General features: G+C 48.6%; 1 protein-coding gene across 3 annotated transcripts in view; it reads right to left on the bottom strand.

The window, feature by feature from the left end:
• LOC139601444 (acid-sensing ion channel 2) overlaps positions 1–25,931 on the bottom strand; it is a 499,686-nt gene that overhangs the window by 32,185 nt on the left and 441,570 nt on the right. For all 3 annotated transcript variants that reach the window (XR_011682917.1, XM_071450541.1, XM_071450542.1), the window contains exon 2: positions 12,330–12,480. Coding sequence is in view for 2 of the 3 variants with exons in the window: in XM_071450541.1 (XP_071306642.1) it covers positions 12,330–12,480 (151 nt within the window). In the remaining variant the exon portion in view is untranslated. The remainder of the gene's footprint in view (positions 1–12,329; positions 12,481–25,931) is intronic.

A 25,931-nucleotide genomic window follows, 5' to 3' on the forward strand; every position in this document is an offset into this window, starting at 1 on the left:
TCCCCACTGGGACCAGGCTGGGGCTGGCTCCAGACTGGGTTTGGGGAGATGTTGGACGTGGGTAGAACAGGGAAGATGGGATCTTTCCCTGGAAGTGACAATCTCAAGGGAGCTGAAGGTGCCCTGGTGGGTCAGAGGTGAGCAGAGCCCCAGGGAGGGCAGAGCTGGCTCAGAGCCCTTTTCTCCAGGCATGGATTCCATGCAAGAGGAAACAGCCTCGGGCTGATATTGAGGAAATTCCAGTGGGGCAGTCCCTGACCTTGCAGGGATGTAAATCCAGCTGGAAGTGGCACTTGGGGACAGGAGCCAGTGGTGGCCTTGGCAGTGCTGGGAGATGCTGGACTCATCTCAGAGGACTTTCCCAACCTGACCAATTCCATAACCCTGCATTCCAAGCCATCTTTCCTCACAAAGACAGGAATTCTGCCCCCCCTGCCTGGCCCATTTTGGGGTGGTTAACATCAAATCCCTCTCCCCCATCTCCCCTCTGGACAGCCCCATTCTCCTTCCCTCACCCTGAGCTTGCAGGGACAGAAAAGAGACTTTTCCACCCACAAAGCTCTTCCCTTCCTGCTGCTCCCACTCCAGAACTGTCCTCAGCCTGTCCCAGCTCAGGATTGTCCCCTGCCCCAGCTCAGGACTGTCCCCAGTGCCAGCCCAGAACTGTCCCCAGCCTGTCCCAGCTCAGGACTATCCCCAGCCTGTCTCAGGACTGTCCCCATCCCCAGCCTGTCCCAGGACTGTCCCCAGCCCTGTCCCAGCCCACACCCTGCTGGGCCAGGACAGGAGGGAGGTTGGGCAGTGTGGCCTGAGGGAGCACAGGGAGGGGCCCAGGTCAGCACAGGCCGCCTGTGGCTCCTGTCACTGTCCCCAGGGTGCCCCACTGTCCCCACAGCCCTGGGGAGGCCCCAAGGCCACCCCTGGTCCCTCTGAGGGGCTGTCCCCAGCTGTCCCCAAAGGGAGGATGAGCTTCCCTCTCTCCATGGTGGGACACCAGGAAAAGGCTGAATCCCTGGATTTGGTGCCTTTCCCACACCAGATCCATCCCTGCCCCTGCCTTGTCCCTCTCTGTCCCCAGCTGGGTCCCCCCACCCCCACAGACCCATTTTCTCCCCCCCAATTCAGTTGAGCCCTTCCCAGCTCTGCCTCCTCCAGGGAGCCCAGCAGGAGCCCTGGGGCAGCTCAGATCTTCCCTCAGAGCAGAGAATTTCATATTCCAGAGCTGGTGACTTGTCCCTCCAGAGCAGATTCTTTCCTCCTCCAGAGCAGATTATTTATTCCTCCAGAGAAAACTATTTCATATTCCAGAGCAGATTATTTGTTTCTTCAAAGCAAATTATTTCATGTTCCAGAGCAGATTATTTGTTCCTTCAAAGCAAATTATTTCATATTCCAGAACAGATTATTTGTTCCTTCAGAGCAGATCCTTTATTCCTTTGGAGCTGTTTATTTGCTCCTCCAAAGCTGATTTTTTACTCCTTCAAGGCAAATTATTTACTCCTCCAGATCAGATTATTTTTTCTTCCAGATCTTTTTGGCCCTTCAGAGCAAATTCTTTGCTCCCCCAGCACAGCTTATTTAGTATCCCAGAGCAGATTATTTATTGCTTCAGAGAAAATGATTTACTCCTTCAGAGCAGATGCTTTATCCTTCCAGAGCAGTGTGTTTGTCCTTCAGAGCAGATTCTTTGCTCTTTCCAAGCTGTTTATTTATTCCTCCAGAGCAGATTGTGTAATATTCCAGAACAGATTCTTTGCTCCTCCAGGGCAAATTATTTGTTCCTCCAGAGCAGATTCTTGGCTCCTCCTGAGGTGATTATTTAATATTCCAGAGCAGAGTTTTTGTCCTTTCAGAGCAGATTTTTTTCCCTTTTCAGACCAGATTCTCTGCTCCTCCAGAACAGATTATTTCATATTCCAGATCAGATGATTCTGCTCCTCCAGAGCTGCCCCAAGCAAAGCTGGTGTAAGAGAGCACTGCCAGGTCCTGCTGCAGCTCAGCACAAGGAAAACTCCTCCAGAGCCTCTCCAGCAGGGAAAACCCATTCCCAGCAGGGAAACCCATTCCTAGGAATGGAAAACCAATCCCCAGGAGGAAAAACCCATTCCCAGCAGGGAAAAACCATTCCAGGAGCGGAAAATCCATTCCCAGGAAGGAAAACCCTTTCCCAGGAAGGAAAATTCATTCCCAGGAGTGGAAAACCCTTCCCAGGAGGGAAAACCAATTCCAGGAGGGAAAAACCCATTCCCAGGAGTGGAAACCCCATTCCCAGCAGGGAAAACCCATTCTCAGGAAGGAAAACCCATTCCCAAAAAGGAAAACCCCTCACAGGAGTGGAAAACCCACTCCCAGGAGAGATAACCCATTTCCATCAGGGAAAAATGCATTCCTAGGAGTAGAAAACCCATTCCCAAGAGAGAAAATCCATTCCCAGGAGAGAAAAACCCATTCCAGGCAGGGAAACCCATTCCCAAGAGAAAAAACCCATTTCCAGAAAAGGAAAACCTATTCCCAGGAGGGAAAACCCTTCCCAGGAGTGGAAAACTCTTCCCCAGGAGTGGAAACCCATATCCTACACCCTCCTAAGCACCAGAAATTCAGGAATTGCCCTTGGGAAGGACCTGGGAGGTCTCAAGCACCAACCGGACAAAATGGGAGCAAAAGATTATCCCTGAGCTAAAGGGATTAATCCAATTAAATGTAATGAGCCTTTGGAAGAGACTTTTATCTCCAAAGCTTTTTCCAGCCCTGAGATCTCCTGGGGACTCCCTGGGATTGATTAAAATGCTCCAAGCTTCCTCCAGGAAGGAAACTGAGCCCCCCAGGGAAGGGTTGGGATCAGGGAATGGCCTGGATGATTCCCAAGGGAAACCAGAGCACCCCCAAACCTCACCTGAGGCTCTCAGGCCTCGCTCCCAGTGCTTGGAAAAAGCAGGAATAAAAATCCAGAGTTTGCAAACACCTTTAGAGTTCCTGGGACAGGGAACAGCCCCAGACTTTTTCACCTTGCTGGCACCACCCCAAATTCCACAGTTTTCCCCACGCTTTCCCACATTTCTCCATGTTTTCCCCACATTTTCCCACATTTTCACATGTTTTCCCACATTTCCCCATATTTTCCCATGTTTTCCCATGTTTCCTCATGCCTTCCCAATGTTTCCCCATGTTTCCCCATATTTTCCCACATTTTCCCACGTTTCCCCAAGTTTTCCCATGTTTCCCCACATTTTCCCACGTTTCCCCATGTTTTTCCCATATTTTCCCATGCTTCCCCACATTTTCCCATATTTCCCCATGTTTTCCCACATTTTCCCATATTTTCCCCATATTTCCCCCATGTTTTCCCACATTTTCCTGCTATTTTGAGGGCTCCTATTTCAGCTGTGGGCATTTGAGAACAACAAAGCTCCAAGGAAAGCTGGAAATGCAGATTTCATTTTAATGCTTCATCCCCTGATTTTCAGGGCCTTATCTCAGCTCTCCCAGATTCCCAAAGCCAGAGGTGTTGGATTCCTTCAGGTTTGCCCTCGATGAACATTCCCTTGAATTTGGGGCTTTTTTCTCTTTTTTTCTTTCTTTTTTGAAGGAGGCTTTTGAAGCATCCACAGCCCTGGAAGGATTTTCCTGCGTTTGATTTGTGCTCGCAGCCTTTGGTTGAACAAAATTCTGGGACAATTCCAGAGAGGAGAAATTCCAGAGAAACTTTCAGGGCCTAAAGGGGCTCCAGGAGAGCTGGGGAGGGACTGGGGACAAGGGATGGAGGGACAGGACACAGGGAATGGCTCCCAGTGCCAGAGGGCAGGGATGGATGGGATATTGGGCAGGAATTCCTGGCTGGAATTCCCACAGAAGTCGTTTTGGTTAAAAATCAGCTGGGAAAAACCATCCCAGCTGGGCTGCACAGGGACAATCCTGCTTCCTGGAGAGGCTGGGCATTCCCAGGCAGCAAAAACTGGGAAAATCCCCCAAACCCAGGGGCTCAGTGTTGTTCATCCTCCTGAAAATGGGAATAAAAGGGACCTGGGGCAGGAATGACCCAGAGGGGCTCAGGCCAGGAGAAGTCGTTGGTTTTTATGGAATAGGAAAATCTGCTCTTGGATCAGCCCACCCAAGGCAGGGGCACCTTAAGGGGCTGCTTGGGGTCACCTAAAATGTCCTGGCCCTTTTCCTGAGGAGAGCCAGGATTCCCTGAAATAGCCAGGATTCCTGAGTTAGACAGGATTCCCCGAGTTAGCCAGAATTCCCTGAATTAACAAGGATTCCTGAATTAGCTAGGATCCCTGAATTAGCCAGAATTCCCAGAATTAGCCAGAATTCCTGAACCAGACAGAATTTCCTGAGTTAGCGAGAATTTCCTGAATTAGCCAGAATTCCCTTTCCCTGAGTGAACCAGGATTCCTAAATTAGCCAGAATTCCCAGAATTAGCTAGGATTCCTGAATTAACTAGACAAGATTCCTGAATTAGCCAGGATTTCTGAACCAGTCAGAATTCTTGAGTTAGCCAGAATTCCTTGAATTAGCCAGGATTCCTGAATTAATTAGCCAAGATTCCTGCATTAGTCAGGATTCCCTGAATTAGCCAGAATTCCCTGGGTTAGCCAGGATTCCCTGGGTTAGCCAGAATTCCCTGGGTTAGATAAGATTCCTGAATTAGCCAGAATTCCCAGAATTAGCTAGAATTCCCTGGGTTAGCCAGGATTCCTGCATTAGCCAGAATTCCTGAATTAGCCAGAATTCCCTTTCCCTGAGTTCGGATCCCTAGATTAGCCAGAATTCCCAGAATTAGCTAGGATTCCTGAATTAACTAGACAAGATTCCTGAATTAGCCAGGATTTCTGAACCAGTCAGAATTCTTGAGTTAGCCAGGATTCCCTGAATTAGCCAGGATCCCTAAATTAGCCAGAATTCCCTGGGTTAGCCAGGATTCCTGAATTAGCCAGAATTCCTGAATTAGCCAGGATCCCTAAATTAGCCAGAATTCCCTGAATTAGCCAGAATTCCTGAATTAGCCAGGATCCCTAAATTAGTCAGAATTCCCTGGGTTAGCCAGAATTCCCTGAGTTAGCCAAAATTCCTGAATTAGCTAAGATTCCTGAATTAGCCAGAATTCCTGAATTAGCCAGGATACCTGATCCTCCCTCCAGGAGATCTCTTCTGTCCATGGCCACTGAGTGTCCCTGCAGGGCTGATCCAATTCCATCATCCCATGGGGAGATGCTCTGCCCAGGGGAGGAGCCAAGCATTCCTACCTGGATACAATCTGAGCTTTGGGAACACCACAGCAACTTTCTTCACTGGCTCTTCAGAGGCAGAGACTGCACCTTTCTCCAGGATCCTGCTCCAGCAGAACCAGCCCTGACACTGCAGGAGGGCTGAGCCACAATTCCAATGGGATTGTGCCAACAGCCTGACCCACAGGGTGTCAGGCTGGGTTCTATCAGTGTTGGTTTGCTGCATTGTAGGAATGTGTCCCCTTTTGACAGAGTGACCAAACTATCCTTTGTCTCCTTAAAAAGGAAAAAACCCAGAAGTTTCCCTCCTCAATTAGGTGAAAAGACACCTCATAGGACCTTGAAAAATTAACCTCAAACTTAAGGATAGCCAATTAGACAGAAGCCAAAAGGTCCCACCTAAGCAATTCACTAGAAAAAGAAGAAAACAAAGGCAATAATCATTTTTGTGGGGTGTTCTACCAAGAGCAAGAACCTCTTGCCCTGGCTTGGTTTTTCTCTGTAAAGAGTTTTATCATTTTGCCTTTTATTAAAACTTTTCTGTTTCCAACACTGCCACAGAAGCCATCCTGCTGATTTGATGCCATCTGGGGTGACTGAGCTATCTCGGGTGTGATACAGATCTCCAGGAGTTCATAAGACCTGGCTGGAGGAGACCCCTATATAACTGCATTGTTTATTTTTATTTTCTTCCCTAATAAAGAGCTGTTATTCTTCCTCCCATATTTTTTCCTGAGAGCCCCTTAATTTCAAATTTATAATAATTTGCAGGGAGGGGGTTCACATTTTCCATTTCAGGGGAGGCTCCTGCCTTCCTTAGCAGACACCTGGCTGCTCAAAGCAGACACTCACAGCCTCTGAGACTGATGAGTCTGATGTTTATCTGAGCAATAAATCCTTCCTAGCCCCAAAGCAGTCCCGTCCCTTCATTAAAAACTGTGACAATAATACACAATTCCCTGTGCCACCCTCCCAGTGACAGGGAGCTCAGTGGGAAGGGAAAACCCAACTCTTCCCATCCCATGGATCTCCCTCTGCCCACATCCCTTTGTCCCTGAAAACCAGGGACTGTCAGATAATATTCTTATTTCCACTTAGAGATGGGGTAACTGAGAGGTTTTAAAATTTTTTATTCTAGTTTTAGTTTTATTCTATTTTATTTATTTTATTTCTATTTTTATTTTATTTTTATAAAATAAAATTTTATTATACTTTTAGTCTCATGAGAAGGGTGAGATAATATAGATGTTATAATTTACGCTCTTCTAATTAGAAGTTGATTATTTCCTAATTATAATATACTTTATGTATAATATAATATAATATAACGTAATATAATATAATATAATATAATATGGTATATTATATTATAGTATATATAATATACATACAATATACATATATATAGTATCTATAACATACTATATGTACTATACTATAGTATAATATAATATCCTATATGTATTTTTTGGTTTATTTGTTTTTTGTTATATTATATTGTAGATGTTTTAATCATCTAAAATTACTTATTGTGAGTCTTATTATAATGTATCTTTCATAGTTCTATTCCTTTAAAGTATTTAGTCTTATTTGTAAGGCTGTTTTTGAAACTATTATTTTAGTTTTAGTTTTCTCTTAGTAACATTTGTTGTATTTTATGGTATTTTTATGTTAGTATTTCTTATTTCAAAGCTTGCATATGGATGCACATTGTTTGGGCCTTCTGCCAGGCTCTGAGAACCTTCTAGAAATCCATTTCCCACCCCATGTCCCCCTCCAGGGCTGGAATTCCCTTGGAGCTCCTTCCCTGGCAGAGCCCAGCCCAGAGGCAGCACCGAGGGGATTGAATTCCAAGCACACTGAAATTATTATGCAAATATTTGGAGATCATCAACTCCCTCCCTCACCAGCAGAGCTGAGTGAGGCGTTGCCGTGGCAACAGCCACTCTCAACCACCAGAGCTCCCATTGGGATTCTGAGGGTGTCCCGGGAGCCCCAGAGCATCCAGGACAGGCTGGATGGGAGAGAAGGCTCCTGAGGAAAGGCCAAGATACAAGTTCCACAAAGATCAGAGTTCTCAGCTCTGAGGGCAAGCAGCCCCACCTGGGCCCGTGAGAACACGGCCAAGGCTCCTGGGAATGAGCCCAGGAGATTCTCCTTCATCCCCTCAGCAAATCAAAGCCCTGCTCATGGAGTTTTTCCTTGAATCCTGTAAAATTCCAGGTTTAAAGAGACCTCAATAACTCCCAGGGCAATCCAAGCCCAGAATGCCAGCCCAGGTCCAGAGATAGGAGAATCCAGAATCAACCCAGGGACAGGAGAATCCAAAATCAGCCCAGGGACAGGAGAATCCAAAATCAACCCAGGGACAGGGGAATCCAAAATCAGCCCAGGGAAAGGGGAATCCAAAATCAGCCCAGGGAAAGGGGAATCCAAAATCAGCCCAGGGACAGGAGAATCCAAAATCAGCCCAGGGACAGGAGAATCCAAAATCAACCCAGGGACAGGGGAATCCAGAATCAGCCCAGGGACAGGAGAATCCAAAATCAACCCAGGGACAGCCGAATCCAGAATCAGCCCAGGGATATGAGAATCCAAAATCAGCCCAGGGACAGGAGAATCTAGAATCAACCCAGGGATATGAGAATCCAAAATCAGCCCAGGGACAGGAGAATCCAAAATCAGCCCAGGGACAGGAGAATCCAAAGTCAAGCCAGGTACAGGGATATGAGAATCCAGAATTAGCTCAGGGACAGCAGAATCCAAAATCAACCCAGGGACAGGAGAATCCAAAATCAAGATGGGTCCAGGGACACGAGAATCCAAAAATCAATCCTGTGCCACCCTCCCAGTGACAACAGAGACATGAGCTCAGTGGGAAGGGAAAACCCTCTGAATTGTTATAAATGTGAAATTAAGGTCCAGGAGAATCCAGAATCCACCCATGGACAGGAGAATCCAGCACAACCCAGGTCCAGGAGAATCCAAAATCTACCCAGGGATAGGAGAGTCCAGAATCAACCCAGGGACAGGAGAATCCAAAATCAAGATGGGTCCAGGGACATGAGAATCCAAAATCAACCCTGTGCCATCCTCCCAGTGACAACGGAGACAGGAGCTCAGTGGGAAGGGAAAACCCTCTGAATTGTTATAAATGTGAAATTAAGGTCCAGGAGAATCCAGAATCCACCCATGGACAGGAGAATCCAGCACAACCCAGGTCCAGGAGAATCCAAAATCTACCCAGGGATAGGAGAGTCCAGAATCAACCCAGGGACAGGAGAATCCAAAATCAAGATGGGTCCAGGGACATGAGAATCCAAAATCAACCCTGTGCCATCCTCCCAGTGACAACGGAGACAGGAGCTCAGTGGGAAGGGAAAACCCTCTGAATTGTTATAAATGTGAAATTAAGGTCCAGGAGAATCCAGAATCCACCCATGGACAGGAGAATCCAGCACATCCCAGGTCCAGGAGAACCCAAAATCAACCCAGGGACAGGGACAGGAGAATCCAAAATCAACCCAAGTCCAGGGATATGAGAATCCAAAATCAACCCAGGGACAGCAGAATCCAAAATCAAGCTGGGTCCAGGAGAATCCAAAATCTACCCAGGGATAGGAGAGTCCAGAATCAACCCAGGGACAGGAGAATCCAAAATCAAGATGGGTCCAGGGACACGAGAATCCAAAATCAATCCTGTGCCACCCTCCCAGTGACAACAGAGACATGAGCTCAGTGGGAAGGGAAAACCCTCTGAATTGTTATAAATGTGAAATTAAGGTCCAGGAGAATCCAAAATCAACCCATGGACAGGAGAATCCAACACAACCCAGGTCCAGGGATATGAGAATCCAACTCTAAACCAGCTCCAGGCACATGAGACTTCCTCCTTAAGCCTCTGATCTTGAGCTGAGTCTAAGTTTCAGCTCAGCCTGGTGGGATGAGCAGTGATGGGGCAGGAGGGCACCAGGGAATGTTGAACTTCACAGGATCCTCCACAAAGTCAGCTCTGAACTCCAAAGACACCCCAAGCCCCAGGATTTTTGACCAAAATGAACACTTGGGGCTGTTCTTTCCCCCTCAGGCTCAAGGCCCCCAGCCAGGACAGGTTTCCAGTGCCTGTGGCACACCCAGGGCTCAGGAGCTGTCTGAAGGAGGGAGCAGAGCAGCAGCTGCCATCCCCAATCCCCTCTGGATGGAGCCGATGCCAACGGGTGTGGAGGCACCTCCTCCCTCCCTCAGCTTTTTCCCTCCCAATTTTTATCCTCACTTATTTATTATTCCTTTATTTTTTTTTGCCTCCTGTGCAATGTGATGCTGATTTATCTCCTTCAGACTGATCCACCTTTCCCAGAATCACAGGATGGAAAAGCCCAGCACGTTCCCAGTGCATTCCCAGCAGAATCCAACACAACCCAGGTCAGCAGAACCTCCTACAGGTTCTCCAAAGGACAGCACCAAAAAGGCACCAAAGTGGGAATGGTGGGACACCAGGGCTGGGTCTCCTTGGAGAAACCCACAGGGGCCCTGCACTGTGAGAAAAGGCTGGGAAAGCTGGGAATGTTCACCTGGAGAAGCTCCAGGGAGAGCTCAGAGCCCCTTGCAGGCACTAAACTGGCTCCAGGAGAGCTGGAGAGGGACTGGGGACAAGAGATGGAGGGACAGGACACAGGGAATGGGCCCCAGTGCCAGAGGGCAGCGATGGATGGGATATTGGGAATTGGGAATTGTTCCCTGGCAGGGTGGGCAGGCCCTGGCACAGGGTGCCCAGAGCAGCTGGGGCTGCCCCTGGATCCCTGGCAGTGCCCAAGCCAGGTTGGACACTGGGGCTTGGAGCAGCCTGGGACAGTGGAAGGTGTCCCTGCCATGGGGACAGGGGGTGGCACTGGTAAATTTTTAAGGTCCCTTCCAGCCCAAACCATCCTGGTATTCCATTATATGAGAACCCACTGGGGTTGAACACAAATCTCCAGGTGTTCACCAGCTCTGGGATGTCCCCAAGCCATCCCTGGGGTGATTCCTGTCCCCCCAGGTCCCTCAGGGCAGCTCTGCCTCCCTTGGGGGATCTCTCCCTGTGGGAGATGAAGCCCTGAAGTGGAGATTGTGCCTCGTGTTCCCACCCCCACAGTGAGCCTGGTTTACCTTTAAAAGGACAAGAGCTCAAACCAATCCAGTGAGGAATGATTATCCCAAATCTGTGTTGTCCCCCTCACCTGGGCCAGCCCAGCTGATCTGGGACAGGAGCTGAAATCTGGGAGCAAAGCTCCTCTGAAAGCCTGGAGTGGCTGGTGGGCACACAGCTTCGTGTTTGGGGAGTCAAACCCCCCACAGGGAAAAGGGAATTGGGAGCCAACAGAGCCAAATCCCCTCTCTGCTCCAGCAGGGCTGTGAGAGGTGCTGCAGGGGTGACAGCCATGGTGACACCGACCTGCAGTGCAGGGATCCCCTCCTTTCCCTTCCCTGACCCCCAAAATCACCACAGCTGCTCCTGGAAGAGTGTCCCCACGGGGCCCTGCCACACAAACACAGCTCCTGGCAAGTTCTCCAGCAGCTTTTTGGGATGATTGGTTTAAAATGCCACTGTGGGGTCATGAAAGCTGCAGCCACCACTGCTGGGCACTGCTGTGCCCGGGTGGCCCTGGTGGCACTGTCCCCATCCTGTCCCCCACGCTCCTGCCCATCGTTTCTGCAGAAGCATTGAAGGATCCATGATCCACTGAAGGATCCATGATCCATTAAAGGATCCATGATCCATTGAAGGATCCATGATCCATTGAAGGATCCATGATCCAATGAAGGATCCACGATCCATTGAAGGATCCATTAAAGGATCCATGATCCATTGAAGGATCCATGATCCAATGAAGGATCCATTGAAGGATCCATGATCCATTGAAGGATCCATGATCCACTGAAGGATCCATGATCCACTGAAGGATCCATGATCCATTAAAGGATCCATGATCCACTGAAGGATCCATGATCCACTGAAGGATCCATGATCCATTGAAGGATCCATGATCCACTGAAGGATCCATGATCCATTAAAGGATCCATGATCCACTGAAGGATCCATGATCCATTAAAGGAACCAGTGCTCCCCACAACTGCACATCCACTCCAGGAGCTGCATCCCCATCCACAGGCCCTGGGGACATCCCACAGCCCAGCTCTCCTGGTCAGCACCTCCTGCTCCAGGACCAAAGGGTTCCAGCACCTCCAGAGATGCTCAGCTCAGCCAGGTTCATTCCTACACAGATTCCATCCACCCCAAATGCTCCAAAGCCAAGGAACCCAGTCCCTGCTCCACCCACACAGCACCAACCCAGCAAACACAACTCAAAGCAGCAAATATTCCCAAATTCTATGGAGAAGGAAAACCCAGAGAGCAGCTGGAGTCCACCTTGAACACAGCCTCCCAAAAATGCCTTTCCAGGGAAGAGGGATGTGCTGGAGCCCCTGAAGGTGTCTCCACACTCCTGTCACCCACAAATGCCACCCTTGCCCAGGACAGGCAGTGCCATTCCTGCCTGGCATCCCAAACCTTGGGGCTGGGACACCCAAGCCCAGCACTCCCCAAAATGCTGCTCCCAAGGGGCCACCACAAACCCTGGGGAGAAAAGTGACACATCCTGGACTGAGCAGGATCCCGCTCCCAGAGCTGGTTTTGGGATGGGATGGGATCCATGGGATGGGGTGGGATGGGGTAGGATGGGATGGGGTGGGATGGGATAGGATGGGGTGGTATCCATGGGATGGGATGGGATCCATGGGATGGGATGGGATGGCACAGGACAGGATGGAGGGATGGGACAGGACAGGGTGAGATGGACAGGAGAGGCTGATGGGGTGGGACATGAATGTCAATGTGACAATGCAGATGGGACAAGATGGGACAAGATGGGACAAGTAGGACTGGACAGGAGGGGATGGAGCAGACTGGACAGGATGGGAGAGGGTGGGCAGGGACAAGATGAGGCAGATGGGATGGGACAGAGCAGATGGGATGGGATGGGATGGGATGGGATGGGATGGGATGGGATGGGATGGGATGGTTTTTTCAAGGAAATCACCAAGGAGGAGGAAGCTCTTACCTGTTTCTCCCCAGATGGGCAGATACTCATCCTGCTGGATGTCCAGCATGATTTCCAGGCCGTTCCCTGTCCCCCCCTTCACTGTGGTGAGGAGAGGCCGCCCCTCCTCTCCTGAGTTAAACATGTAGCATTTCCCATATTTTGTAAACACCTGTGGGGAAAAAAGAGAGGAATTAGGGAATATTTCCCACGGAATTAACCCTCATTCCCAACTGGCATAGGGATGGGAAACAGCCACAAGCTGCATGTCAGGGGGAAATATCCACATAAATATCCCCATAAATATCCACAGAAATATCCTCAGAAATAGCCTCACAAATATCCTCAGAAATCCATCCAGGTTTAATCATTTGTTTAATCACTGTGCTTTCCTTATGGAAAGTAAAAGAGGGAAGGGAGGGAGGAAAAGCTGTTTGGAGGGAAAGCTCAAAAGCTCCCGGAGTCATTCCAGTCAGTCCAAGCTCTGACAGACTCACTCTGGCCTTAAGCTCCTGCTAAAAATTCACACAATTCCCTGGTTTTGGGTGGAGTCTCAGCCCATTTAGGCCATGGCAATGCTCTCCTGGCATTAAAAATCCAATATCCCCTTCATTCCTCCCTCTGCCACTGCTTGGAAAATAGGAAGAGTTAAAAACACTTGGGGAAATGAGGAAAGATTTCCTCCATCATTCTGCTCTTCTTCACTCTTATTTGGGGAGGATTCCTGATAGAAACTCCTGGCAAAGCCCAGGTGGAACTTCCAGGCACCAGCACTGCAAAGCAGGGGGGACATCAGTGCAGGGTGGACATGGGGCTCCAGGAGGGATCTGTGGAACACAGGTTTTCCAGTGGCAGAACATGGGTTTTCCAGAGGGAGAACAGGGGTTTCCAGTGTTCTGGAAACCCACTGGAGAACACAGTTTTTCCAGTGGAAGAACATGAGTTTTCCAGATGGAGAACACAGTTTTTTCCAGTGGTAGAACATGGGTTTTCCAGGGGGATGGACACAGGGTTCCAGGTGCAGGACACGTGGGCTTCCAAGGGAGGGAACACAGCTTTTCCAGGGATCACACAGTGTTTCCAAGGGGAGCAAACACAGGTTTCCATGTGGGATGGACACAGGATTGGTTCCAGGTGGGATGGACACATTTCCAGGTGGAGTGCACATGGATTTCCAAGAGGGAGGGACACTGGTTTCCAAGTGGGATGGACATGTGAAGAACACAGGTTTCCCAACAGGGTGGACACGTGTTTCCAAGCAGAGTAAACATGGGTTTCCCAGTGGGATAACACAGATTTCCCAGTAGGATAAAACACAGATTTCCCAGTGGGATAACACAGATTTCCAGGTGGGATAATGCAGATTTCTCGGTGGGATAAAGCAGATTTACAGGTGGGATAACACAGAATCCCAGTGGGGTAACACAGAATTCCCAGTAGGATAAAACACAGAATTCCCAGTAGGGTAAAACACAGAATTCCCAGTGGGAATCCAAAGCTCTCCTGGTGGCAGCAGAGCTGTCACCTTTGCTGCTGGTGACACTCAGGGCTCGGGCTCAGCTCAGGATCCCCCTGGAATTGGAAAACTCCCAGAAATCCCAGATTTAACTCCAACCAATCCCACTCACCCTGCACTGCCAGCCTGGGGACATCCAGAACTCTTCCTGGGATAAAGGCTCCAGAAAGCCCAGTAACAACCATTTAAACCAATAACAACCAGTTAAACCAGTAACGACCAGTTAAACCAGTAACAACCATTTAAACCAGTAATGACCAGTTAAACCAATAACAACCAGTTAAACCAGTAACAACCAGTTAAATCATTAACAACCATTTAAACCAATAACAACCAGTTAAACCAGTAAAAACCAGTTAAACCAATAACAACCAGTTAAACCAGTAACGACCACTTAAACCAATAACAACCAGTTAAACCAGTAAAAACCAGTTAAGCCCAGTAAGAACCAGTTTGGGAACCAGTAAGAACCAGTAAAGCCCAGCACTGAGCACTTGGAGCACGGGAGTCAGAGCAGAGCTGCTCCAGTCCCTCCAGAATCTCTCCCACATTTGCTGAGCTCATTTGACCCCAAGATGAGTCAGAAACCCAAACAGAAGCTGGAGCCAGCAGAGATTTATTCCCTCAAATATTGACATATCCTGACTAATCCAAGTGCCAGGGAAGCAGGTGGGATGGGAGAGAAAGGAAATAATATTTGAATTCAAATAGAAAGTGTTTGTGAGGGGGAAAAAACAATACATGCTTTAAAAAGGATTTGATATCCAAATAAAAATAATCCCATTTGAATACTTGCCTGACTGATTAAACAGCTCAGGCTGGAAAGAGAAGCTCAGCCTCTGGAAGCAGCCCCATGGATGGGGTTCCCCAGATAGGCTCTGAAGGCAGAAGTCAAAAATTCCTAATGAGGGGAGTTTAAAATACAGCAAGGAGGAAAAGCTGCAGTGGAGAAAATCAGGGGGAAACAACAAGGCTGGAATGGGAACAACAGCCCAGGGATTGATTTTGGAGTCTGCAGGCAAATAAATCCAGGCAGCTTGATGGGGTGGTTTTATATGACTGTAAAAATTCCCTGTAAAAGCTCCTGTTAGGATGTGTTTATCCAAGGAAAAGATGGAACCTGACAGGGGCAGCAGGGCTGGAATCACAACCCCAGGGAAAGAGACCTCCTGGGGACTGGGAAAGGACAACCATGGGACCTCTCAGCCACAGGGATTCCTGTCGTTCCCAAAGACACAAAACATTATTCCTAATGGCCTTTAAAGATATTTCTAAGTTCAAAAATCCACATGCATTCATTCCAACTCCCAGTAAAGGGACTGTGGTGTTCCAGGATCAACAGAGTCATGGAATGGTTTGGATTTGGATCTTAACTGCCATGGGCAGGGACACCTCCCACTGTCCAGGCTGCTTCAGCCCAGCCTTGGACACTTCCAGGGATCCAGAGGCAGCCACAGCTGCTCTGGGAATTCCATTCCATTCCATTCCATTCCATTCCATTCCATTCCATTCCATTCCATCCCTCTTGTATTTGTGGGACCCCTGACCAAGGGAGGAATGATGAATCTGACTCCATGTTCTCAGAAGGCTAATTTATAATTTTATGATCTATATTATATTAAAGAATACTATACTAAAGAATACAGAAAGGATACAGACAGAATGCTAAAAACGTAATAATGAAAACTCGTGACTCTTTCCAGAGTCCTGACACAGCCTGGCTGTGATTGGTCATTGAGTCAAAAACAACTCACAGCAGAATGCAATGGAACAATCACCTGTAGGTAAACAATCTCCAAACACATTCCACATGAGCACAGCATGGGAGAAGCAAATGAGATAAGAATTGTTTTCCTTTTCTCTGAGGCCTCTCAGCTTCCCAGGAGCAAAATCCTGGGTGAAGGGATTTTTTCCAGAAAATGTGACAGTGACACTCTGTAGCCATGATATTTTATGAAAAATCCTTTCCTTAGGATTTTTCCTCCTGAGAAGCTGAGAGGCCTCAGGAACAAAATGTAACCAATGGTTATCTGCTGCTGTGGAATGCAACAGGTGCATCTGGGATTGGCCTCATGTGGTTGTTTCTAATTAATGGCCAATCACAGTCAGCTGGCTCGGACTCTCTGTCTGAGACACAAGCCTTTGTTATCATTCCTTCTTTTTCTATTCTTAGCCAGCCTTCTGATGAAATCCTTTCTTCTATTCTTTTAGTATAGTTTTAATGTAATCTATATCATAAAATAATAAATCAGCCTTCTGAAACATGGAGTCAGATCCTCATCTCTTCCCTCATCCCGGGACCCCTTTGAACACTGTCACATTACTCCCCAACCTCCAGGGAGGAATTCCTCCAGGATTGCTCCCCTGTGTCCCATCCATCCCTGCCCTCTTGGAATCCATTCCCTGTGTCCTGCCCCTCTCCTGCTCCCTCAGTCCCCCCTGAGGATTTTCCTCCCCCTCTCCCCTTTGCTGGGAGCGATTATCTGGGAAAATCCAACATTGTTTTTCCAGAGTCTTCTCTTGTTTCCAGGCTCCCTGACAACAGGAAAGGACTCATTATCAGATCATCAGGATAAACCCTGGAGCTGTTGGGAAGGGCTGGGATTCACTGGAGGCAGCAAACACGAGCAGAGCAGGATGACTTAAGCTCAATTTGTGTGGCTGAGGGGGAAAAAAACCCTCCTGGCTCTTGGAAATGCTTTAACTTCAATAAAAAGGGCCAGAAACAAAATTCCAGACACGTTCCCTGAGAGTAGTCCATAAAAATTCCAATTTGTTCCCTCTGAAGGAGCACGGGGGCCTTTGACAGCTCCTTGGAAAATCCCTGCTTGGGCATAAAGGGAAATAATTCTAAATCTGTGGAATGGGATTTGATGGGATCGTTTAGGTCAGGAAAAGCCTTTGAGAGGATGGAGTCCAACCCATGAACTGCCTTGGAGTGACTTCCTGAGCCCTTCCTTAGCCAAGGGAAGCCCATTTGGGGAAGTTAAAACTCAGAGCAGGGGTATCCCAAACAGATTCCAGCACAAACCAGATACCACCAGCACCAAAGGCTCCAAGAAAGCCCTGGATAAACAAATCCTGCTTCCTGTTGTGAAAAATGCATGTATTTTATGATTGGCTTTTCGCAAATATTCAAATGAATATTATATGTGTTGTGTTAGAAAGTAATGCTGTATTAATTCTCTTAAGTAGTGTGTTAAATATAGTTTTAGGTTATAAAAATTGTTAAAATAGAAACTATGCTATGTAAGATATTTTTTTAAAAAGAAAGGACTCACAGCGAGATAGCAGCCACAGGACACCTGAATCTTTCAGAGAAGAAGAATTTATTGCTCCATTATCAGAAGAAATGAACTTCTTCCTGCCTCAAAGGCGCTGTCAGGATTCAGAGGAAGCAGCTGACACTGCCCAGACAGAATCCTGTGTTTGAATGGAATTTATGCATCATGGATGAGGTGTATGAATATGCAACAGGCTGTTGCTTTTAAGGGTTAATCCTCTGTTAATGTGGGTCCTTTTTCGAGCTCGTGCTGCCCAGAAAAAGGTACCCGGACTGTCCATAACTCTTTGTCTCTATTGTCTCATATTGTCCTAATTCAAATTGTCCAAATTATTATTACTCTAATTGTATTACTATTTTTATAACCATTTTATTACTATTAAACTTTTAAAATTTTAAAAACAAGTGATTGGCGTTTTTCACACTGTGAATCCATCAGGCCTGGGACTGGCATTTCAGAGGCCTGCCCAGAGTCATGGAAAATGAGGCATTCCAGCTTCTAGCAGGATGCACAGAAAAAAACCATTCCTGCTGAGAAATCTGCCCTTCAATCCAGAGAAAAATGATGGGAGGAGGAACTCATTGGAAGCCTGGGAATGACTTTTCCAAATACAGATGGAGATGCAGGTGAGGGTGCGCTGGTAAGGCAGGAAGGAGGTGCCAGATGGAGGTAAAACCAAGGAAAAAGAGGGAATTGGAATCCTGTGCAGTCATTTCTCACAATTGTGGGACACAAAGGCTCAGACAGACATTTCCCAGCAAGCCACATCCAAGGTATTGATGCAGAGTGGGGAAAAAAAAGAAAACAAAGCAATTTTCAAGATGGGTCCAGAAGGGGAACATGGAGCTGAAAAACTGGGATATGTTTGTGCAAGAAGATCCATGAGAGGATGGGGAAAAGATCCTGTTTAGGAGGAGAAAATACTTTATTCCCCAGATTTTGCCATAGGGATCCATTCCCGGGGCTCCCAGCTCTCCCACTGTGCCAAGATTTTAAGGGTAAAACCCCAAGATTTTGAGGGAAAAACTCAGGATTTTAAAGGGAAAACCCCCAAGATTTGAGGGAAAAACCCCCAGAATTTGGAGGGGAATACCTCAAGCTTTTGAGGGGGAAACCCCAACATTTTTAGGGAAAAACGTCAAGATTTTGAGGGGAAACCCCCAAGATTTGAAAGGCAAAACCCCCAAAATTTTGAGGTGAAAACACCAAAATTTGAAAGGGATACCCCAAGATTTTGAGGAAAAAACCCCCAAGATTTGGAGAGAAAAATCCCAAGGTCTTGAGGGAAAACTCCAAGGTTTTAAGGGTAAAACCCCAAGATTTTTAGGTGAAAACCCCAAAATCAAAATTTTAAGGGTGGCACCAAGGCCTGTCCTGATGGCACTTGGATAGAGGGATGGCTCCATGCCAGGCTCCATCTCAATCTCCATTCCAGTCTCTATCCCAAGTCCATCCCAGTCTCCATCCCAGTCCATCCCTGTCCATCCCAGTCTCCATCCCAGTCCATCCCAGTCTCCATCCCAGTCTCCATCCCAGTCTCCATCCCAGTCTCCATCCCAGTCCATCCCAGTCTCCATCCCAGTCTCCATCCCAGTCTCCATCCCAGTCCATCCCAGTCTCCATCCCAGTCTCCATCCCAGTCTCCATCCCAGTCCATCCCAGTCTCCATCCCAGTCTCCATCCCAGTCTCCATCCCAATCTCCATCCCAGTCCATCCCAGTCTCCATCCCAATCTCCATCCCAGTCCATCCCTGTCCATCCCAGTCTCCATCCCAGTCTCCATCCCTGTCCATCCCAGTCTCCATCCCAGTCTCCATCCCAGTCTCTATCCCAGGCTCCATCCCAGTCCATCCCAAGGGTCCCTTTGTCCATCCAGGCAGGAGGCAGGGGGACAGTCTTTAAAATGGAATGATGGGAAGAAAACCCCAGCAGGTGCCCACAGGGGTCTGAGGGATCCCAAAGGAATCCCCTTCCATGGGGGTGACCCTTGGCAAGGAGGGAGCTCCTAGAATGGGCAGGAAGGATTAAATGTCCTTTCCCAACAAAGGGCAGAGGGAAGGAATCCAAGCCAATCCCAGCAGAGGGGGTGCAAGCCAAGCCCAGCCTTTAGGGCATCCTCTTCATGCATTATCCACACCCCAGTCCTACAAAACCACTGGGAGAATGCAAAAATCCCAGAGCCTGGATGCCAAAGGGGATTTGGGTCACTCTCATCTGATCATAAGGCAAAGCTCTTCCAAAAATGAACAGAATGCAGGAGGGGGAACCCCTGGAGAGGAGGAGTTTGGCATCTGCTCCCTGTGCACGGGCAGTCTGTTAAACTCCTGTTTGTTGGTGCTGTCAGGAAGGCGATGTCAGACATGGAAACGCTCATCCCTCCCTCCCTGCAGCTCTGATCTCCCCGTGGAGCCAGGGAAGCACAGCCAGGGAACTTGTCAGGGCCGTGTTTACAAGCAGAGGCTTTTCCAAGGCTGAGATTCCCGCTGGGATTTGTCAGGCAGCGCTGCCAGGGAAGGCAGCCCAGGCTCCCCTGCAGCAGCTCTGGCTCTGCAGAGCCTTCCCTGCCAGGCTGCTGCCCCAAACACACTTGATCCCTGCCCCAAACCCACTGATCCCTGCCCCAAACCCACTGATCCCTGCCCCAAACCCCACTGATCCCTGATCCCTGCCAGGCTGCTGCCCCAAACACACTGATCCCTGCCCCAAACACACTGATCCCTGCCCCAAACCCACTGACCCCTGCCCCAAACACACTGATCCCTGCCTCAAACCTACTGATCCCTGCCCCCAGCCCCACTGATCCCTGCCCCAAACCCACTGATCCCTGTCCCAAACCCACTGATCCCTGCCCCAAACCCATCTGATCCCTGCCCCAAACCCACTGATCCCTGCCCCAAACCCACTGATCCTTGATCCCTGCCAGGCTGCTGCCCCAAACCCACTGATCCCTGCCCCAAACCCACTGATCCCTGCCCCAAACCCCACTGATCCCTGATCCCTGCCAGGCTGCTGCCCCAAACCCACTGATCCCTGCCCCAAACCCACTGATCCCTGCCCCCAGCCTCACTGATCCCTGCCCCCAGCCCCACTGATCCTTGATCCCTGCCAGGCTGCTGCCCCCAGCCCCACTGATCCCAGTCCCAGGCAAGCCCTGAAGGCAGATCAACCTCGTTCCTAGCATTAATGGGAATGTTCTTCCCAAAGGAGGAGCCCAGATCCAGTAATTCCCAGAATCACAGAATTCACAGAATCACTGGGCTGGAAGAGACCTCCAAGGTCATCAGGTCCAACCCAGCCCCAACACCTCAAAGAACAGGGATGAAGGCACTAAAAATCCCTGGTGAAGGCACTGAAACCCCTGGAGAGCTCCTCTGAACGAGGAATACAGGACCCAAGCACCCCATTCCCTCTGCTCCCTGGGAAGTTCAGGATTCCTGCCACTGCTTTATTCCCCTCAGGACTCCTCCTTGCTGGGGTCTGAGGAAAACTTTCCAGGGAAACAGCAGGGAACAGGGACAGAGCCATGCCCAGCCCACAGAAACAGCCATGGCTTCCCAGCTCTCCAACAATCCCACAGCTGAATTTCAATTTTACAGCAATGCCAGTGGGCCTGGAGTTGTTTCTGTTGGGAAATTCTCACTGATCTCTGTCTTCCTAAACCCCACCATTTCAGTGTTGCTGAGAATGGTCCCAGCCCCGAGGCTGCCAGAGCTCCAGGAGGGTTTGGACAGCGCTGCCAGGGATGCCCAGGGTGGGATTGTTGGAGGGTCTGGGCAGGGCTGGGGTGGGACTGGATCATCCTTGTGGGTCTGTCCCAAGTCACAGAACCACAGAATCACTGGGTTGGAAGAGACCCTAAAGGTCATCGAGTCCAACCCAGCTTCAGCTAAACCCAACCTCAACTGAACCCTGGCCCCCAGTGCCACATCCAGGCTTTATTAAACACCCCCAGGGATGGGGACTCCACCACCTCCCTGCGCAGCCATTCCAGAACTTTATCACCTTTTTGCAAAAAACTTTTCCTGCTATCCAGCCTGTATTTCCCTTGGCACAGCTCGAGGCTGTGTGCTCTGGTTGTGTCAGTCACATCCATCCCTCCCCAGCACATCCATCCCTCCCCAACACATCCATCCCAACCCAACACATCCATCCCTTCCCAACAAATCCCTCCCTCCCCAACACATCCATCCCAACCCAACACATCCATCCTTCCCAACAAATCCCTCCCTCCCCAACACATCCATCCCAACCCAACACATCCATCCTTCCCAACACATCCATCCCAACCCAACACATCCATCCCTTCCCAACACATCCATCCCTTCCCAACACATCCATCCCTCCCCAGCACATCCATCCCTCCCCAACACATCCATCCCAACCCAACACATCCATCCCTCCCAACACTTCCATCCCTCCCAACACCTCCATCCCTCCCAACACCTCCATCCCTTCCCAACACCTCCATCCCTTCCCAACACATCCATCCCAACCCAACACATCCATCCCAACCCAACACATCCATCCCTTCCCACACATCCATCCTTCCCAACAAATCCCTCCCTCCCCAACACATCCACCCCTTCCCAAAACATCCATCCCAACCCAACACATCCATCCCAACCCAACACATCCATCCCAACCCAACACATCCATCCCTCCCAACACATCCATCCCTCCCAACACATCCATCCCAACCCAACACATCCATCCCAACCCAACACATCCATCCCTTCCCAACACATCCATCCCTCCCAACACATCCATCCCACCCAACACATCCCAACCCAACACATCCATTCCAACCCAACACATCCACCCCTTCCCAACACATCTCTCCCTCCCAACACATCCATCCCAACCCAACACATCCATCCCAACCCAACACATCCATCCCTCCCCAGCACATCCATCCCTCCCTCCCAATCCAGCTTTTGCCGCTGGACGTGCCCAATTCTCTCCAATCTGTGTTTTATGGGATGGCATCAAACATTCCCAGTGGCTCACAATTCCCAGCCTCCAACTCCAGTTAAACACTGGCAGAAGAGCCCTTGTCTCTATGTTTAATTCCCTAAGGAATATTCCCATTCTCTCCTGATTAGTGCCATCAGCCTCTCCCTGGAATGTCCCATTGGTGCCAGGATTTGTGGGAATGGGGAGGACTCCTCAGAGCTGCCATAAATCCATAAAATTCCCCCTCCAGCTCCAATTCATCTCCCTTGAGTGGGTGTTAAATAGGAAATATCTGTTAAACCCCAAAAACCTGTTAGCCCCAAAATTCCAGCACCAAATGGATCAACTCCAACGGAGAATTCCAAATCTTTGGGAATTCTGTTGGTGCACAAGCCAAGGGAAGTGCTGCCCTCTCCTTGATTCCATCAGTCCCTGGTTCCCTGCACACACAGCAAAGGGATGCAGGACAGGAGCTGGGGCTCCCTGGGATTTATGGGCTGTTGGGAACAACACCTGGATATTCCCATCTCCCATGGGACCACAAATGAACCCAGGAACTCCAGTTCTCAAGGCTGTTTTTGGTAGAACATGGAATTACTGAGGTTGGAAAAGCCCTCTAAGGTTACAGAGTCCCACCTGTGACCAGGTGACACCATCAGGGACCACTGAAGAGGACAGGTCCTCTGGTTTTTAGAGATTTAGGACATTTTGGGGGAAGACTGGGGTCTTTTTAACAAAAAAAAGTATCTCATCTTATAAAAATCCATAAAAATCAATTTAAAATCAATTAAAAATCCATAATAATCCTCTAAAATAAATTTTAAAATCCATAAAAATCCATTATAAATCCATTCAAATAAATTTTAAAATCCACAAAACCCCATAAAAATCCATTAAAAATCAATTTTAACTCAATTAAAATCCACTAAAATCCATTAAAATAAATCTAAAATCCATTAAAATCCATTAAAAATCCATAAAAATCCAGGCCCCAGCACAAAGCTGAGGTCACCTGGAATGTGCAAAGGGGTGGCCTGAGGTGGCTGGCCTGGGACACCTCAGGCTGATGTCCCCACCTGGGGCTGGCTGGGTCACACGAGGCCACAGGCACCTGGAAAAGGCCCTTGGGAAGCAGCAGATGGAGTGGGAAGAGGAGTCAGGGAGGGTCAGGGTGGTTCCAGCCCTGCTCCATCCCAGCCCTGGAGCCCTGGGGCCGGTGCCAGGCACAGTTCCTGGACTGGGATTAATTTGGATCCTAATTACAATCTGTGCTCCCCCTCCATCCATCCCCACTGATTGCCTTAATTAGCTCCTGTCCATTCCCTCAGCTGAACTCTGTACCCAGCTCTGGCACTGACAGCATTCCAACATTGCAGTGTCCCAAATCTCCTCCAACATTGCAGGGTCTCAAAACTCCTCCAACATTCCAACATTGCAGTGTCCCAAATCTGCTCCAACATTCCAACATTGCAGTGTCCCAAAACTACTCCAACATTCCAACATTGCAGTGTCCCAAAACTCCTCCAATATTCCAGTGTCCCAAAACTCCTCCAACATTCCAGTGTCCCAAAACTCCTCCAACATTCCAACAGTGCAGTGTCCCAAAACTCCTCCAACATTCCAACATTGCAGAGTCCCAAAACTCCTCCGAGTGTCCCAGAGCAGCCCCCAGATCCCCTCAGTGCCCATCCCATGCAGTGCCACGGAACCTGAGGGAAAAGGGGGATAAAACACCTGGAGCTGGAGTGTCCCTGCCAATCCCAAATCCTTCAGCTGTGCACGGATATCCTGCACCATGAGAATTCTCCAGAAATAGGGATTGAGTGTTGCAGTGTTGTGAGGGTCCCCAGGACAAGGTGAGAGATGAGAGTTGACTCCAAGTTCTCAGAAGGATGATATTATATTATATTATATTATATTATATTATATTATATTATATTATATTATATTATATTATATTATATTATATTATATTATATTATATTATTTATATCATATCGTATCATATTTGCTATACTAAAACTATACTAAAGAAAGAGAAAGGAGACATCAGAAGGCTAAACAAGAATGAATAATAAAAACTCATTACAGACTCAGAGAGTCTGCCACAGCTGGACTGGGATTGGTCATTAATTAAAAACAATTCACATGGAACCAATCAAAGATGCACCTGTTGGTAAGCAACCTCCAGACCACATTCCAAGCAATCAGATAAATATTGTTTAGATTTCTTTTCTGAGGCTTCTCAGCTTCTCAGGAGGAAAATCCTGGCAAATGGATTTTTCATAATATTTCATGGTGACAACTGAGCATCTCCCACATGTCTTAAACCCATCCAGCAGCATCCCAAATCCAAAGGGATTGGGAAATGCTCTGGAGCTGGGCTGTCCTGGCCCCCCAGGCTCCTCAGACATGGATTCCAGCCCCTCCACAGCCTCCCTGGAGGAGGCTCCTGCAGTTTGTTCCCTGCTGTAAAATCATTTCATGGCTGGAGCTTTGAGGCAATTGGAATTTCCAGCCATTCCACAGGTGCAGGAGGAGGTGTCAGCCCCATGGGAAGGACAAACAGCTCCAAATATTCCCAGTGTGACAACTCCAGCTGCTGCCTTCCCTGGAGGAAAAGCAGCTCCCTCATCCTCAGACAGGGAGTGAAGCATTAAAAATCCACTGAAAAGAGCCACAGGAAACATGGACTAAAGCCAGCCACTTCCACTGGAAACACCCAACAGAAACAGCCACATCAAAACATCACCAGAAACAGCCCTATCCACTGGAAAGATCCACCAGAAACAGCCACATCCCCTGGAAAGATCCACATCCCCTGAAATCATCCACTGGAAACTCCCTTCCCTTCCCTTCCCTTCCCTTCCCTTCCCTTCCCTTCCCTTCCCTTCCCTTCCCTTCCCTTCCCTTCCCTTCCCTTCCCTTCCCTTCCCTTCCCTTCCCTTCCCTCATTATAGCCCAAATCCTGGGAAGTTTTCCCTGCTCACACCCCTGAGTGCCCCAGCTCCTGCCTGCAGGGAAATATTTGGGAATGAGGGAAAGCTCAGCCTGGCCCCAGCCAGCCCAGGGCCAGCCTGGCCACCAGGGTCACTCTGAGTGACCACAGCCGCGTGCTCAGGGATGGTTCCATGCCCTTCCCAAGGGATTTGTTGGAATAACCAGGCCAGAACTCTGGGATCCACCTTCCAGGCTCTTCAATTCCATCTGCAGTCTATTGAAAAAGGTATTCCCATCATAGAAAAGGTATTCCCATCATAGAAAAGATATTCCCACCATAGAAAAGGTATTCCCATCATAGAAAAGATATTTCCATCATAGAAAAGGTATTTCCATCATAGAAAAGGTACTTCCATCAGAAAAGTGCCCCTCCAGACACTTTAGTGGGAGATGCTCAAGCACAGGGAAATATTTTTGATTTTCTCGTGATGGCTCCAGCATTTGGGAAGGGAATTTGGAGAGGCAGCAGAGAACCAGGGAATCATGGAAGGGTTTGGGTTAGAAGTGACAGATTAATCCCTTTTCTGACACAGAGATGAGGCAGCTGAGAGGTGTTTTAAAAACTTTTATTCCATTTTCAGTCTCATAAGAAGGGTGAGACAATACAGATGTTATAATTCATGTTATCACAATCAGAAGCCAACTATTTCCTAATTACAATACATTATTAAGTGTTTCTTGGCCTATCAGCTTTTGCCACCCTGTCACCATGATGTTTTCTGAAAAATCCCTTTGCCAGGATTTCTTCTCCTGGGAAGTTGAGAAGCCTCAGAGAAAAATGTAAATAATAATTATCTGATTGCTTCTCCTGTGTTTGGCTGCTTTGGAATGTGGCTTGGACATTGTTTACCAACAGGTGCATGTTTGATT

Source organism: Agelaius tricolor, unplaced genomic scaffold, assembly GCF_023055355.1.
Source record: "Agelaius tricolor isolate 1412-34295 unplaced genomic scaffold, bAgeTri1.0.p SCAF_31, whole genome shotgun sequence".
In the NCBI taxonomy this organism is placed as follows: Eukaryota; Metazoa; Chordata; class Aves; order Passeriformes; family Icteridae; genus Agelaius; species Agelaius tricolor.